The sequence below is a fragment of the Oncorhynchus gorbuscha genome, linkage group LG16 (assembly GCF_021184085.1).
Source record: "Oncorhynchus gorbuscha isolate QuinsamMale2020 ecotype Even-year linkage group LG16, OgorEven_v1.0, whole genome shotgun sequence".
Classification (NCBI taxonomy): domain Eukaryota; kingdom Metazoa; phylum Chordata; class Actinopteri; order Salmoniformes; family Salmonidae; genus Oncorhynchus; species Oncorhynchus gorbuscha.
The window spans coordinates 95,214,273-95,229,122 of NC_060188.1; the positions used below are offsets into that span (position 1 = coordinate 95,214,273).

General features: G+C 42.4%; 1 protein-coding gene across 2 annotated transcripts in view; it reads right to left on the bottom strand.

Moving 5' to 3' along the window:
• Positions 1-14,850, bottom strand: part of hook3 (hook microtubule-tethering protein 3) — a 71,523-nt gene that overhangs the window by 21,928 nt on the left and 34,745 nt on the right. For both annotated transcript variants that reach the window (XM_046306993.1, XM_046306994.1), the window contains exons 9-11: positions 13,405-13,545; positions 12,128-12,329; positions 11,766-11,876 (exon numbers count right to left, since the gene is read on the bottom strand). In XM_046306993.1, coding sequence (XP_046162949.1) covers positions 11,766-11,876; positions 12,128-12,329; positions 13,405-13,545 — 454 coding nt within the window. The remainder of the gene's footprint in view (positions 1-11,765; positions 11,877-12,127; positions 12,330-13,404; positions 13,546-14,850) is intronic.

Sequence of the window (14,850 nt, forward strand, 5' to 3'; positions counted from 1 at the left end):
ATGTTGACCTGTAGTTCTGTACAGCACTGTAAAGTGAAAGTCAACCTGTAGTTCTTTACAGTACTGTAAAGTCAATGTTGACCTGTAGTTCTGTACAGTACTGTAAAGTGAAAGTCAACCTGTAGTTCTGTACAGTACTGAAAAGTCAATGTTGACCTGTAGTTCTGTACAGTACTGTAAAGTCAATGTTGACCTGTAGTTCTGCCAAGTCAACCTGTAGTTCTGTACAGTACTGTAAAGTGAACCTGTAGTTCTGTACAGCACTGTAAAGTCAATGTTGACCTGTAGTTCTGTACAGGACTGTAAAGTCAATGTTGTCCTGTAGTTCTGTACAGGACTGTAAAGTCAATGTTGACCTGTAGTTCTGTACAGTACTGTAAAGTCAATGTTGACCTGTAGTTCTGTAAAGTCAACCTGTAGTTCTGTACAGTACTGTAAAGTCAACCTGTAGTTCTGTACAGTACTGTAAAGTTCATGTTGACCTGTAGTTCTGTACAGCACTGTAAAGTCAATGTTGACCTGTAGTTCTGTACAGGACTGTAAAGTCAATGTTGTCCTGTAGTTCTGTACAGGACTGTAAAGTCAATGTTGTCCTGTAGTTCTGTACAGTACTGTAAAGTCAATGTTGTCCTGTAGTTCTGTACAGTACTGTAAAGTCAATGTTGACCTGAATGTATGCACACATGACTGTAAGTCGCTTTGGATAAAAGCGTCTGCTAAATGGCATATATTATTATTATTAGTTCTGTACAGTACTGTAAAGTCAATGTTGTCCCGTAGTTCTGTACAGTACTGTAAAGTGAAAGTCAACCTGTAGTTCTGTACAGTACTGTAAAGTCAATGTTGACCTGTAGTTCTGTACAGTACTGTAAAGTCAATGTAGACCTGTAGTTCTGTACAGTACTGTAAAGTGAAAGTCAACCTGTAGTTCTGTACAGTACTGTAAAGTGAAAGTCAACTTGTAGTTCTGTACAGTACTGTAAAGTCAATGTTGACCTGTAGTTCTGTACAGGACTGTAAAGTCAATGTTGTCCTGTAGTTCTGTACAGGACTGTAAAGTCAATGTTGTCCTGTAGTTCTGTACAGTACTGTAAAGTCAATGTTGTCCTGTAGTTCTGTACAGTACTGTAAAGTCAATGTTGTCCTGTAGTTCTGTACAGTACTGTAAAGTCAATGTTGTCCTGTAGTTCTGTACAGTACTGTAAAGTCAATGTTGTCCTGTAGTTCTGTACAGTACTGTAAAGTCAATGTTGTCCTGTAGTTCTGTACAGTACTGTAAAGTCAATGTTGTCCTGTAGTTCTGTACAGTACTGTAAAGTCAATGTTGTCCTGTAGTTCTGTACAGTACTGTAAAGTCAATGTTGACATGTAGTTCTGTACAGTACTGTAAAGTCAATGTTGTCCTGTAGTTCTGTACAGTACTGTAAAGTCAATGTTGTCCTGTAGTTCTGTACAGTACTGTAAAGTCAATGTTGTCCTGTAGTTCTGTACAGTACTGTAAAGTCAATGTTGTCCTGTAGTTCTGTACAGTACTGTAAAGTCAATGTTGACATGTAGTTCTGTACAGTACTGTAAAGTCAATGTTGTCCTGTAGTTCTGTACAGTACTGTAAAGTCAATGTTGACCTGTAGTTCTGTACAGTACTGTAAAGTCAACCTGTAGTTCTGTACAGTACTGTAAAGTCAATGTTGACCTGTAGTTCTGTACAGCACTGTAAAGTCAATGTTGTCCTGTAGTTCTGTACAGTACTGTAAAGTGAAAGTCAACCTGTAGTTCTGTACAGTACTGTAAAGTCAATGTTGACCTGTAGTTCTGTACAGTACTGTAAAGTCAATGTTGAACCTGTAGTTCTGTACAGTACTGTAAAGTCAATGTTGACCTGTAGTTCTGTACAGCACTGTAAAGTGAAAGTCAACCTGTAGTTCTGTACAGTACTGTAAAGTCAATGTTGACCTGTAGTTCTGTACAGTACTGTAAAGTGAAAGTCAACCTGTAGTTCTGTACAGTACTGAAAAGTCAATGTTGACCTGTAGTTCTGTACAGTACTGTAAAGTCAATGTTGACCTGTAGTTCTGCCTGTAAAGTCAACCTGTAGTTCTGTACAGTACTGTAAAGTCAACCTGTAGTTCTGTACAGCACTGTAAAGTCAATGTTGACCTGTAGTTCTGTACAGGACTGTAAAGTCAATGTTGTCCTGTAGTTCTGTACAGGACTGTAAAGTCAATGTTGACCTGTAGTTCTGTACAGTACTGTAAAGTCAATGTTGACCTGTAGTTCTGTAAAGTCAAGTAGTTCTGTACAGTACTGTAAAGTCAACCTGTAGTTCTGTACAGTACTGTAAAGTTCATGTTGACCTGTAGTTCTGTACAGCACTGTAAAGTCAATGTTGACCTGTAGTTCTGTACAGGACTGTAAAGTCAATGTTGTCCTGTAGTTCTGTACAGGACTGTAAAGTCAATGTTGTCCTGTAGTTCTGTACAGTACTGTAAAGTCAATGTTGTCCTGTAGTTCTGTACAGTACTGTAAAGTCAATGTTGACCTGAATTATGCACACATGACTGTAAGTCGCTTTGGATAAAAGCGTCTGCTAAATGGCATATATTATTATTATTAGTTCTGTACAGTACTGTAAAGTCAATGTTGTCCCGTAGTTCTGTACAGTACTGTAAAGTGAAAGTCAACCTGTAGTTCTGTACAGTACTGTAAAGTCAATGTTGACCTGTAGTTCTGTACAGTACTGTAAAGTCAATGTAGACCTGTAGTTCTGTACAGTACTGTAAAGTGAAAGTCAACCTGTAGTTCTGTACAGTACTGTAAAGTGAAAGTCAACTTGTAGTTCTGTACAGTACTGTAAAGTCAATGTTGACCTGTAGTTCTGTACAGGACTGTAAAGTCAATGTTGACCTGTAGTTCTGTACAGGACTGTAAAGTCAATGTTGTCCTGTAGTTCTGTACAGGACTGTAAAGTCAATGTTGTCCTGTAGTTCTGTACAGTACTGTAAAGTCAATGTTGTCCTGTAGTTCTGTACAGTACTGTAAAGTCAATGTTGTCCTGTAGTTCTGTACAGTACTGTAAAGTCAATGTTGTCCTGTAGTTCTGTACAGTACTGTAAAGTCAATGTTGTCCTGTAGTTCTGTACAGTACTGTAAAGTCAATGTTGTCCTGTAGTTCTGTACAGTACTGTAAAGTCAATGTTGTCCTGTAGTTCTGTACAGTACTGTAAAGTCAATGTTGTCCTGTAGTTCTGTACAGTACTGTAAAGTCAATGTTGACCTGTAGTTCTGTACAGTACTGTAAAGTCAATGTTGTCCTGTAGTTCTGTACAGTACTGTAAAGTCAATGTTGTCCTGTAGTTCTGTACAGTACTGTAAAGTCAATGTTGTCCTGTAGTTCTGTACAGTACTGTAAAGTCAATGTTGTCCTGTAGTTCTGTACAGTACTGTAAAGTCAATGTTGTCCTGTAGTTCTACAGTACTGTAAAGTCAATGTTGACCTGTAGTTCTGTACAGTACTGTAAAGTCAATGTTGTCCTGTAGTTCTGTACAGTACTGTAAAGTCAATGTTGTCCTGTAGTTCTGTACAGTACTGTAAAGTGAAAGTCAACCTGTAGTTCTGTACAGTACTGTAAAGTCAATGTTGACCTGTAGTTCTGTACAGCACTGTAAAGTGAAAGTCAACCTGTAGTTCTGTACAGTACTGTAAAGTCAATGTTGACCTGTAGTTCTGTACAGTACTGTAAAGTGAAAGTCAACCTGTAGTAGTTCTGTACAGTACTGAAAAGTCAATGTTGACCTGTAGTTCTGTACAGTACTGTAAAGTCAATGTTGACCTGTAGTTCTGTACAGTACTGTAAAGTCAATGTTGACCTGTAGTTCTGTACAGCACTGTAAAGTGAAAGTCAACCTGTAGTTCTGTACAGCACTGTAAAGTCAATGTTGACCTGTAGTTCTGTACAGTACTGTAAAGTGAAAGTCAACCTGTAGTTCTGTACAGTACTGTAAAGTCAATGTTGACCTGTAGTTCTGTACAGTACTGTAAAGTCAATGTTGACCTGTAGTTCTGTACAGTACTGTAAAGTCAACCTGTAGTTCTGTACAGTACTGTAAAGTCAACCTGTAGTTCTGTACAGTACTGTAAAGTTAATGTTGACCTGTAGTTCTGTACAGCACTGTAAAGTCAATGTTGACCTGTAGTTCTGTACAGGACTGTAAAGTCAATGTTGTCCTGTAGTTCTGTACAGGACTGTAAAGTCAATGTTGTCCTGTTGTTCTGTACAGTACTGTAAAGTCAATGTTGTCCTGTAGTTCTGTACAGTACTGTAAAGTCAATGTTGACCTGTAGTTCTGTACAGTACTGTAAAGTCAATGTTGTCCCGTAGTTCTGTACAGTACTGTAAAGTGAAAGTCAACCTGTAGTTCTGTACAGTACTGTAAAGTCAATGTTGACCTGTAGTTCTGTACAGTACTGTAAAGTCAATGTAGACCTGTAGTTCTGTACAGTACTGTAAAGTGAAAGTCAACCTGTAGTTCTGTACAGTACTGTAAAGTGAAAGTCAACCTGTAGTTCTGTACAGTACTGTAAAGTGAAAGTCAACCTGTAGTTATGTACAGGACTGTAAAGTCAATGTTGACCTGTAGTTCTGTACAGGACTGTAAAGTCAATGTTGTCCTGTAGTTCTGTACAGGACTGTAAAGTCAATGTTGTCCTGTAGTTCTGTACAGTACTGTAAAGTCAATGTTGTCCTGTAGTTCTGTACAGTACTGTAAAGTCAATGTTGACCTGTAGTTCTGTACAGTACTGTAAAGTCAATGTTGTCCTGTAGTTCTGTACAGTACTGTAAAGTCAATGTTGTCCTGTAGTTCTGTACAGTACTGTAAAGTCAATGTTGTCCTGTAGTTCTGTACAGTACTGTAAAGTCAATGTTGTCCTGTAGTTCTGTACAGTACTGTAAAGTCAATGTTGTCCTGTAGTTCTGTACAGTACTGTAAAGTCAATGTTGTCCTGTAGTTCTGTACAGTACTGTAAAGTCAATGTTGTCCTGTAGTTCTGTACAGTACTGTAAAGTGAAAGTCAACCTGTAGTTCTGTACAGTACTGTAAAGTGAAAGTCAACCTGTAGTTCTGTACAGTACTGTAAAGTCAATGTTGACCTGTAGTTCTGTACAGTACTGTAAAGTCAATGTAGACCTGTAGTTCTGTACAGTACTGTAAAGTGAAAGTCAACCTGTAGTTCTGTACAGTACTGTAAAGTGAAAGTCAACTTGTAGTTATGTACAGGACTGTAAAGTCAATGTTGTCCTGTAGTTCTGTACAGGACTGTAAAGTCAATGTTGTCCTGTAGTTCTGTACAGTACTGTAAAGTCAATGTTGTCCTGTAGTTCTGTACAGTACTGTAAAGTCAATGTTGTCCTGTAGTTCTGTACAGTACTGTAAAGTCAATGTTGTCCTGTAGTTCTGTACAGTACTGTAAAGTCAATGTTGTCCTGTAGTTCTGTACAGTACTGTAAAGTCAATGTTGTCCTGTAGTTCTGTACAGTACTGTAAAGTCAATGTTGTCCTGTAGTTCTGTACAGTACTGTAAAGTCAATGTTGTCCTGTAGTTCTGTACAGTACTGTAAAGTCAATGTTGTCCTGTAGTTCTGTACAGTACTGTAAAGTCAATGTTGTCCTGTAGTTCTGTACAGTACTGTAAAGTCAATGTTGTCCTGTAGTTCTGTACAGTACTGTAAAGTCAATGTTGTCCTGTAGTTCTGTACAGTACTGTAAAGTCAATGTTGTCCTGTAGTTCTGTACAGTACTGTAAAGTCAATGTTGTCCTGTAGTTCTGTACAGTACTGTAAAGTCAATGTTGTCCTGTAGTTCTGTACAGTACTGTAAAGTCAATGTTGTCCTGTAGTTCTGTACAGTACTGTAAAGTCAATGTTGTCCTGTAGTTCTGTACAGTACTGTAAAGTGAAAGTCAACCTGTAGTTCTGTACAGTACTGTAAAGTCAATGTTGACCTGTAGTTCTGTACAGCACTGTAAAGTGAAAGTCAACCTGTAGTTCTGTACAGTACTGTAAAGTCAATGTTGACCTGTAGTTCTGTACAGTACTGTAAAGTGAAAGTCAACCTGTAGTTCTGTACAGTACTGAAAAGTCAATGTTGACCTGTAGTTCTGTACAGTACTGTAAAGTCAATGTTGACCTGTAGTTCTGTACAGTACTGTAAAGTCAATGTTGACCTGTAGTTCTGTACAGTACTGTAAAGTGAAAGTCAACCTGTAGTTCTGTACAGCACTGTAAAGTCAATGTTGACCTGTAGTTCTGTACAGTACTGTAAAGTGAAAGTCAACCTGTAGTTCTGTACAGTACTGTAAAGTCAATGTTGACCTGTAGTTCTGTACAGTACTGTAAAGTCAATGTTGACCTGTAGTTCTGTACAGTACTGTAAAGTCAACCTGTAGTTCTGTACAGTACTGTAAAGTCAACCTGTAGTTCTGTACAGTACTGTAAAGTTAATGTTGACCTGTAGTTCTGTACAGCACTGTAAAGTCAATGTTGACCTGTAGTTCTGTACAGGACTGTAAAGTCAATGTTGTCCTGTAGTTCTGTACAGGACTGTAAAGTCAATGTTGTCCTGTAGTTCTGTACAGTACTGTAAAGTCAATGTTGTCCTGTAGTTCTGTACAGTACTGTAAAGTCAATGTTGACCTGTAGTTCTGTACAGTACTGTAAAGTCAATGTTGTCCCGTAGTTCTGTACAGTACTGTAAAGTGAAAGTCAACCTGTAGTTCTGTACAGTACTGTAAAGTCAATGTTGACCTGTAGTTCTGTACAGTACTGTAAAGTCAATGTAGACCTGTAGTTCTGTACAGTACTGTAAAGTGAAAGTCAACCTGTAGTTCTGTACAGTACTGTAAAGTGAAAGTCAACCTGTAGTTCTGTACAGTACTGTAAAGTGAAAGTCAACCTGTAGTTATGTACAGGACTGTAAAGTCAATGTTGACCTGTAGTTCTGTACAGGACTGTAAAGTCAATGTTGTCCTGTAGTTCTGTACAGGACTGTAAAGTCAATGTTGTCCTGTAGTTCTGTACAGTACTGTAAAGTCAATGTTGACCTGTAGTTCTATACAGTACTGTAAAGTCAATGTTGTCCTGTAGTTCTGTACAGTACTGTAAAGTCAATGTTGTCCTGTAGTTCTGTACAGTACTGTAAAGTCAATGTTGTCCTGTAGTTCTGTACAGTACTGTAAAGTCAATGTTGTCCTGTAGTTCTGTACAGTACTGTAAAGTCAATGTTGTCCTGTAGTTCTGTACAGTACTGTAAAGTCAATGTTGTCCTGTAGTTCTGTACAGTACTGTAAAGTCAATGTTGACCTGTAGTTCTGTACAGTACTGTAAAGTCAATGTTGTCCTGTAGTTCTGTACAGTACTGTAAAGTCAATGTTGACCTGTAGTTCTGTACAGTACTGTAAAGTCAATGTTGACCTGTAGTTCTGTACAGTACTGTAAAGTCAATGTTGTCCTGTAGTTCTGTACAGTACTGTAAAGTGAAAGTCAACCTGTAGTTCTGTACAGTACTGTAAAGTCAATGTTGTCCTGTAGTTCTGTACAGTACTGTAAAGTCAATGTTGTCCTGTAGTTCTGTACAGGACTGTAAAGTCAATGTTGGCCTGTAGTTCTGTACAGTACTGTAAAGTGAAAGTCAACCTGTAGTTCTGTACAGTACTGTAAAGTCAATGTTGACCTGTAGTTCTGTACAGTACTGTAAAGTCAATGTTGACCTGTAGTTCTGTACAGTACTGTAAAGTCAATGTTGACATGTAGTTCTGTACAGTACTGTACAGTGAAAGTCAACCTGTAGTTCTGTACAGCACTGTAAAGTCAATGTTGACCTGTAGTTATGTACAGTATTGTAAAGTGAAAGTCAACCTGTAGTTCTGTACAGTACTGTAAAGTCAACCTGTAGTTCTGTACAGTACTGTAAAGTTAATGTTGACCTGTAGTTCTGTACAGCACTGTAAAGTCAATGTTGACCTGTAGTTCTGTACAGGACTGTAAAGTCAATGTTGTCCTGTAGTTCTGTACAGGACTGTAAAGTCAATGTTGTCCTGTAGTTCTGTACAGTACTGTAAAGTCAATGTTGTCCTGTAGTTCTGTACAGTACTGTAAAGTCAATGTTGACCTGTAGTTCTGTACAGTACTGTAAAGTCAATGTTGTCCCGTAGTTCTGTACAGTACTGTAAAGTGAAAGTCAACCTGTAGTTCTGTACAGTACTGTAAAGTCAATGTTGACCTGTAGTTCTGTACAGTACTGTAAAGTCAATGTAGACCTGTAGTTCTGTACAGTACTGTAAAGTGAAAGTCAACCTGTAGTTCTGTACAGTACTGTAAAGTGAAAGTCAACCTGTAGTTCTGTACAGTACTGTAAAGTGAAAGTCAACCTGTAGTTATGTACAGGACTGTAAAGTCAATGTTGACCTGTAGTTCTGTACAGGACTGTAAAGTCAATGTTGTCCTGTAGTTCTGTACAGGACTGTAAAGTCAATGTTGTCCTGTAGTTCTGTACAGTACTGTAAAGTCAATGTTGTCCTGTAGTTCTGTACAGTACTGTAAAGTCAATGTTGACCTGTAGTTCTGTACAGTACTGTAAAGTCAATGTTGTCCTGTAGTTCTGTACAGTACTGTAAAGTCAATGTTGTCCTGTAGTTCTGTACAGTACTGTAAAGTCAATGTTGTCCTGTAGTTCTGTACAGTACTGTAAAGTCAATGTTGACCTGTAGTTCTGTACAGTACTGTAAAGTCAATGTTGTCCTGTAGTTCTGTACAGTACTGTAAAGTCAATGTTGACCTGTAGTTCTGTACAGTACTGTAAAGTCAATGTTGTCCTGTAGTTCTGTACAGTACTGTAAAGTCAATGTTGTCCTGTAGTTCTGTACAGTACTGTAAAGTCAATGTTGACCTGTAGTTCTGTACAGTACTGTAAAGTCAATGTTGACCTGTAGTTCTGTACAGTACTGTAAAGTCAATGTTGTCCTGTAGTTCTGTACAGTACTGTAAAGTGAAAGTCAACCTGTAGTTCTGTACAGTACTGTAACGTCAATGTTGTCCTGTAGTTCTGTACAGTACTGTAAAGTCAATGTTGTCCTGTAGTTCTGTACAGTACTGTAAAGTCAATGTTGTCCTGTAGTTCTGTACAGTACTGTAAAGTCAATGTTGACCTGTAGTTCTGTACAGTACTGTAAAGTCAATGTTGTCCTGTAGTTCTGTACAGTACTGTAAAGTAAATGTTGTCCTGTAGTTCTGTACAGTACTGTAAAGTCAATGTTGACCTGTAGTTCTGTACAGTACTGTAAAGTCCATGTTGTCCTGTAGTTCTGTACAGTACTGTAAAGTCAATGTTGTCCTGTAGTTCTGTACAGTACTGTAAAATCAATGTTGACCTGTAGTTCTGTACAGTACTGTAAAGTCAATGTTGACCTGTAGTTCTGTACAGTACTGTAAAGTCAATGCTGTCCTGTAGTTCTGTACAGTACTGTAAAGTCAATGTTGTCCTGTAGTTCAGTACAGTACTGTAAAGTCAATGTTGACCTGTAGTTCTGTACAGTACTGTAAAGTCAATGTTGACCTGTAGTTCTGTACAGTACTGTACAGTGAAAGTCAACCTGTAGTTCTGTACAGCACTGTAAAGTCAATGTTGACCTGTAGTTCTGTACAGTACTGTAAAGTGAAAGTCAACCTGTAGTTCTGTACAGTACTGTAAAGTCAATGTTGACCTGTAGTTCTGTACAGTACTGTAAAGTCAATGTTGTCCTGTAGTTCTGTACAGGACTGTAAAGTCAATGTTGTCCTGTAGTTCTGTACAGTACTGTAAAGTCAATGTTGTCCTGTAGTTCTGTACAGTACTGTAAAGTCAATGTTGACCTGTAGTTCTGTACAGTACTGTAAAGTCAATGTTGTCCTGTAGTTCTGTACAGTACTGTAAAGTCAATGTTGTCCTGTAGTTCTGTACAGTACTGTAAAGTCAATGTTGACCTGTAGTTCTGTACAGTACTGTAAAGTCAATGTTGTCCTGTAGTTCTGTACAGTACTGTAAAGTCAATGTTGTCCTGTAGTTCTGTACAGTACTGTAAAGTCAATGTTGTCCTGTAGTTCTGTACAGTACTGTAAAGTCAACCTGTAGTCCTGTACAGGACTGTAAAGTTAACCTGTAGTCCTGTACAGTGCCACAGGGTTCAATTCTCGGGCCGACTCTTTTCTCTGTATATATCAATGATGTTGCTCTTGCTGCGGGCGATTCCCTGATCCACCTCTACGCAGACGACACCATTCTATATACTTTTGGCCCGTCATTGGACACTGTGCTATCTAACCTCCAAACGAGCTTTAATGCCATACAGCACTCCTTCCGTGGCCTCCAACTGCTCTTAAACGCGAGTAAAACCAAATGCATGCTTTTCAACCGATCGCTGCCTGCACCCGCATGCCCGACTAGCATCACCACCCTGGATGGTTCCGACCTTGAATATGTGGACATCTATAAGTACCTAGGTGTCTGGCTAGACTGCAAACTCTCCTTCCAGACTCACATCAAACATCTCCAATCGAAAATCAAATCAAGAGTCGGCTTTCTATTCCGCAACAAAGCCTCCTTCACTCACGCCGCCAAGCTTACCCTAGTAAAACTGACTATCCTACAGATCCTCGACTTCGGCGATGTCATCTACAAAATGGCTTCCAACACTCTACTCAGCAAACTGGATGCAGTCTATCACAGTGCCATCCGTTTTGTCACTAAAGCACCTTATACCAACCACCACTGCGACTTGTATGCTCTAGTTGGCTGGCCCTCGCTACATATTCGTCGCCAGACCCACTGGCTCCAGGTCATCTACAAGTCCATGCTAGGTAAAGCTCCGCCTTATCTCAGTTCACTGGTCACGATGGCAACACCCATCCGTAGCACGCGCTCCAGCAGGTGTATCTCATTGATCATCCCTAAAGCCAACACCTCATTTGGCCGCCTTTCGTTCCAGTACTCTGCTGCCTGTGACTGGAACGAACTGCAAAAATCGCTGAAGTTGGAGACTTTTATCTCCCTCACCAACTTCAAACATCAGCTATCTGAGCAGCTAACCGATCGCTGCAGCTGTACATAGTCTATTGGTAAATAGCCCACCCATTTTCACCTACCTCATTCCCATACTGTTTTTATGCTGTCTTTTATTTATTTACTTTTCTGCTCTTTTGCACACCAATATCTCTACCTGTACAGGACCATCTGATCATTTATCACTCCAGTGTTAATCTGCAATATTGTAATTATTCGCCTACCTCCTCATGCCTTTTGCACACATTGTATATAGACTGCCCATTTTTTTCTACTGTGTTATTGACTTGTTAATTGTTTACTCCATGTGTAACTCTATGTTGTCTGTTCACACTGCTATGCTTTATCTTGGCCAGGTCGCAGTTGCAAATTAGAACTTGTTCTCAACTAGCCTACCTGGTTAAATAAAGGTGAAATAAAAAAATAAAATAAAAAAAACAGGACTGTAAAGTTAACCTGTAGTTCTGTACAGTACTGCAAAGTCAATGTTAACCTGTAGTTCTGTACAGGACTGTAAAGTTAACCTGTAGTTCTGTACAGTTCTGTAAAGTCAATGTTAACCTGTAGTTATTTACAGGACTGTAAAGTTAACCTGTAGTTCTGTAGAGGACTGTAAAGTCAACCTGTAGTTCTGTACAGGACTGTAAAGTCAAATGAACCATTGTAACACCTACATCCTTTTCTTTCTGGAGAGAGTCCACCTTCTCCTTGAGTCTCTTGTATTCAAACTCCATCTTGTCTGTCTTTTTGGACTCCTCAGACAGCTTGTTCTGCAGCTCTACCACCTGGGGACAACAAGGACAGTATGTTAACCTGTCTCTCTGTGTGTGTGTAGTGGTGTTCAGTCTCTATCCATACCGGTCTCTCTGTGTGTGTGTAGTGGTGTTCGGTCTCTATCCATACCTGTCTCTATGTGTGTGTGTAGTGGTGTTCAGTCTCTATCCATACCTGTCTCTCTGTGTGTGTGTAGTGGTGTTCGGTCTCTATCCATACCCATCTCTCTGTGTGTGTAGCGGTGTTCGGTCTCTATCCATACCTGTCTCTTGTAGGACTCCAGCTGTCCTCTCGTGGTGTTGGCCTTGCGTACCTCTTCCTCCAGACTGACAGTGTTCTGCATGTACAGAGTGTTCTTCTCCTCCAACAGTTTGACCTGTCTCCTCAGATCTCCCAGGTCCTCCAGCTTCTTCTTATACGACTCCACCATGACCTCCAGCTTGGACACCTTGTCTGACGAGTGTCTGTGTGACAAACACCAGCTAAGGGTGTGTGTCTATACAAGACGTTGTAGCGCTGCCAGTGGGCTGCAAACTAGTGGACCACTACATGCTACCATGGTTGGGGTCAATTCCATTTCAATTAAGTCAACTCGGGTATTAAACTGAAATTCCAGGGGTTAAGGTGTAGGGGGGGGTTAGGGTGTAGGGAGGGGTTAGGGTGTAGGGGGTTAGGGTGTAAGGGTGTAGAGGGGGTTAGGGTGTAGAGGGGGTTAGGGTGTAGAGGGGGTTAGGGTGTAGAAGGGGTTAGGGTGTAGAAGGGGTTAGGGTGTAGAGGGGGTTAGGGTGTAGAAGGGGTTAGGGTGTAGAGGGGTTAGGGTGTAGAAGGGGTTAGGGTGTAGAGGGGGTTAGGTTTAGGGTGTAGAGGGGGTTAGGGTTTAGGGTGTAGGGGTTAGGTTGTAGGAGGGTTGGGGTGTAGGAGGTTTAGGGTGTAGGAGGCTTAGGGTGTAGGGTGTAGGAGTTATGGTGTAGGAGGGTTAAGGTGTAAGGGGTTAGGGTGTAGGAGGGTTAGGGTGTAGGGGGTGGGGTGGTTAGGGTTTAAGGGTTAGGGTATAGGGGTTAGGGTGTAGGGGTTAGGGTGTAGGAGGGTTAGGGTATAGCGGGGTAAAGGTGTAGGAGGGTTAGAGTATAGGGGTTAGGGTGTAGGGTATAGGGGTTAGAGTATAGGGGTTAGGGTATAGGGGTTAGGGTGTAAGGGTTAGGGGGTAAGGGTTAGGGTGTAGGGTATAGGGGTTAGAGTATAGGGTGTAGGGGTTAGTGTATAGGGGTTAGTGTATAGGGGTTAGGGTGTACGGGTTGGGGTGTAGGGTATAGGGGTTAGGGTATAGGGGTTAGTGTATAGGGGTTAGGGTGTAGGAGGGTTAGGGTATAGCGGGGTAAAGGTGTAGGAGGGTTTGGGTGTAGGGGTTAGGGTGTAGGGGTTAGAGTATAGGCGTTAGGGTGTAAGGGTTAGGGTGTAAGGGTTAGGGTGTAGAGGGGGTTAGGGTATAGGGGTTAGGGTGTAGGGGTTAGGGTGTAGGGGTTAGGGTGTCGTTCCTACCTGAGTACATCCATTTCGTCCTTCAGTGTCTGGGCCTCGTCAGCCAGGGAGGTGAGCTCTTCATTCTGTCCTCTCAGCTCTGTCAGCTCCTTCTCCAACTCCCTACAGTGGATACGATAGTCATCCTTCGCTGCCTCCATTCTGCAGACACCCCAGAGAGAGAAACGTACACCTCAGTCCAAACTGACACAACACACACAGTGACGACAGATGTGGATACACAAACTCACAGTACCTCAAAAGATTCAACATGAGATTGGAGGTGATGAGGTTTCCATGCAACATGAAATTCTGAAAGTCGTTAGAGGATGTTGTGCCCAGATGGTGTGGCTCCAGGTGAGGGGGGGTACCAAGGGCCTTAGAAAACGCCCCAGAAGGAGAGCAGTCTACCCGGTCTACCTCCCCAGAAGGAGAGGGGTCTACGCGGTCTACCGCCCCAGAAGGAGAGGGGTCTACCAGGTCTACCGCCCCAGAAGGAGAGGGGTCTCCCGCCTCAGAAGGAGAGGGGTCTACCGCCCCAGAAGGAGAGGGGTCTACCAGGTCTACCGCACCAGAAGGAGAGGGGTCTACCAGGTCTACCGCCCCAGAAGGAGAGGGGTCTACGCGGTCTACCGCCCCAGAAGGAGAGGGGTCTCCCAGGTCTACCGCCCCAGAAGGAGAGGGGTCTCCCGCCCCAGAAGGAGAGGGGTCTACCGCCCCAGAAGGAGAGGGGTCTACCGCCCCAGACGGAGAGGGGTCTACCGCCCCAGACGGAGAGGGGTCTACCGCCCCAGAAGGAGAGGGGTCTACCGCCCCAGAAGGAGAGGGGTCTACCGCCCTAGACGGAGAGGGGTCTACCGCCCCAGAAGGAGAGGGGTCTACCGCCCCAGAAGGAGAGGGGTCTACCGCCCCAGAAGGAGAGGGGTCTACCGCCCCAGAAGGAGAGTGGTCTACAATGGATGAGCACCGAAACCCATAGTTTCCCAAAACTGGTCCTGGGGACCCAAAGGAGTGCATGTTTTGGTTTTTGCCCCTTTCACAACACAGTTAATTCAAATAACCCAACTCATCACCATCAAACTTTGATCACTTGAATCAGTTGAGTGAGGGTGACCTAGACCCCTGGCCCCCAGGCAGAGAGGTCCCATGGGCGAGGGTGACCTAGACCGCTGGCTCCCAGGCAGAGAGGTCCCATGGGCGAGGGTGACCTAGACCGCTGGCTCCCAGGCAGAGAGGTCCCATGGGTGAGGGTGACCTAGACCCCTGGCCCCCAGGCAGAGAGGTCCCATGGGCGAGGGTGACCTAGACCGCTGGCCCCCAGGCAGAGAGGTCCCATGGGCGAGGGTGACCTAGACCGCTGGCCCCCAGGCAGAGAGGTCCCATGGGTGAGGGTGACCTAGACCCCTGGCCCCCAGGCAGAGAGGTCCCATGGGCGAGGGTGACCTAGACCCCTGGCCCCCAGGCAGA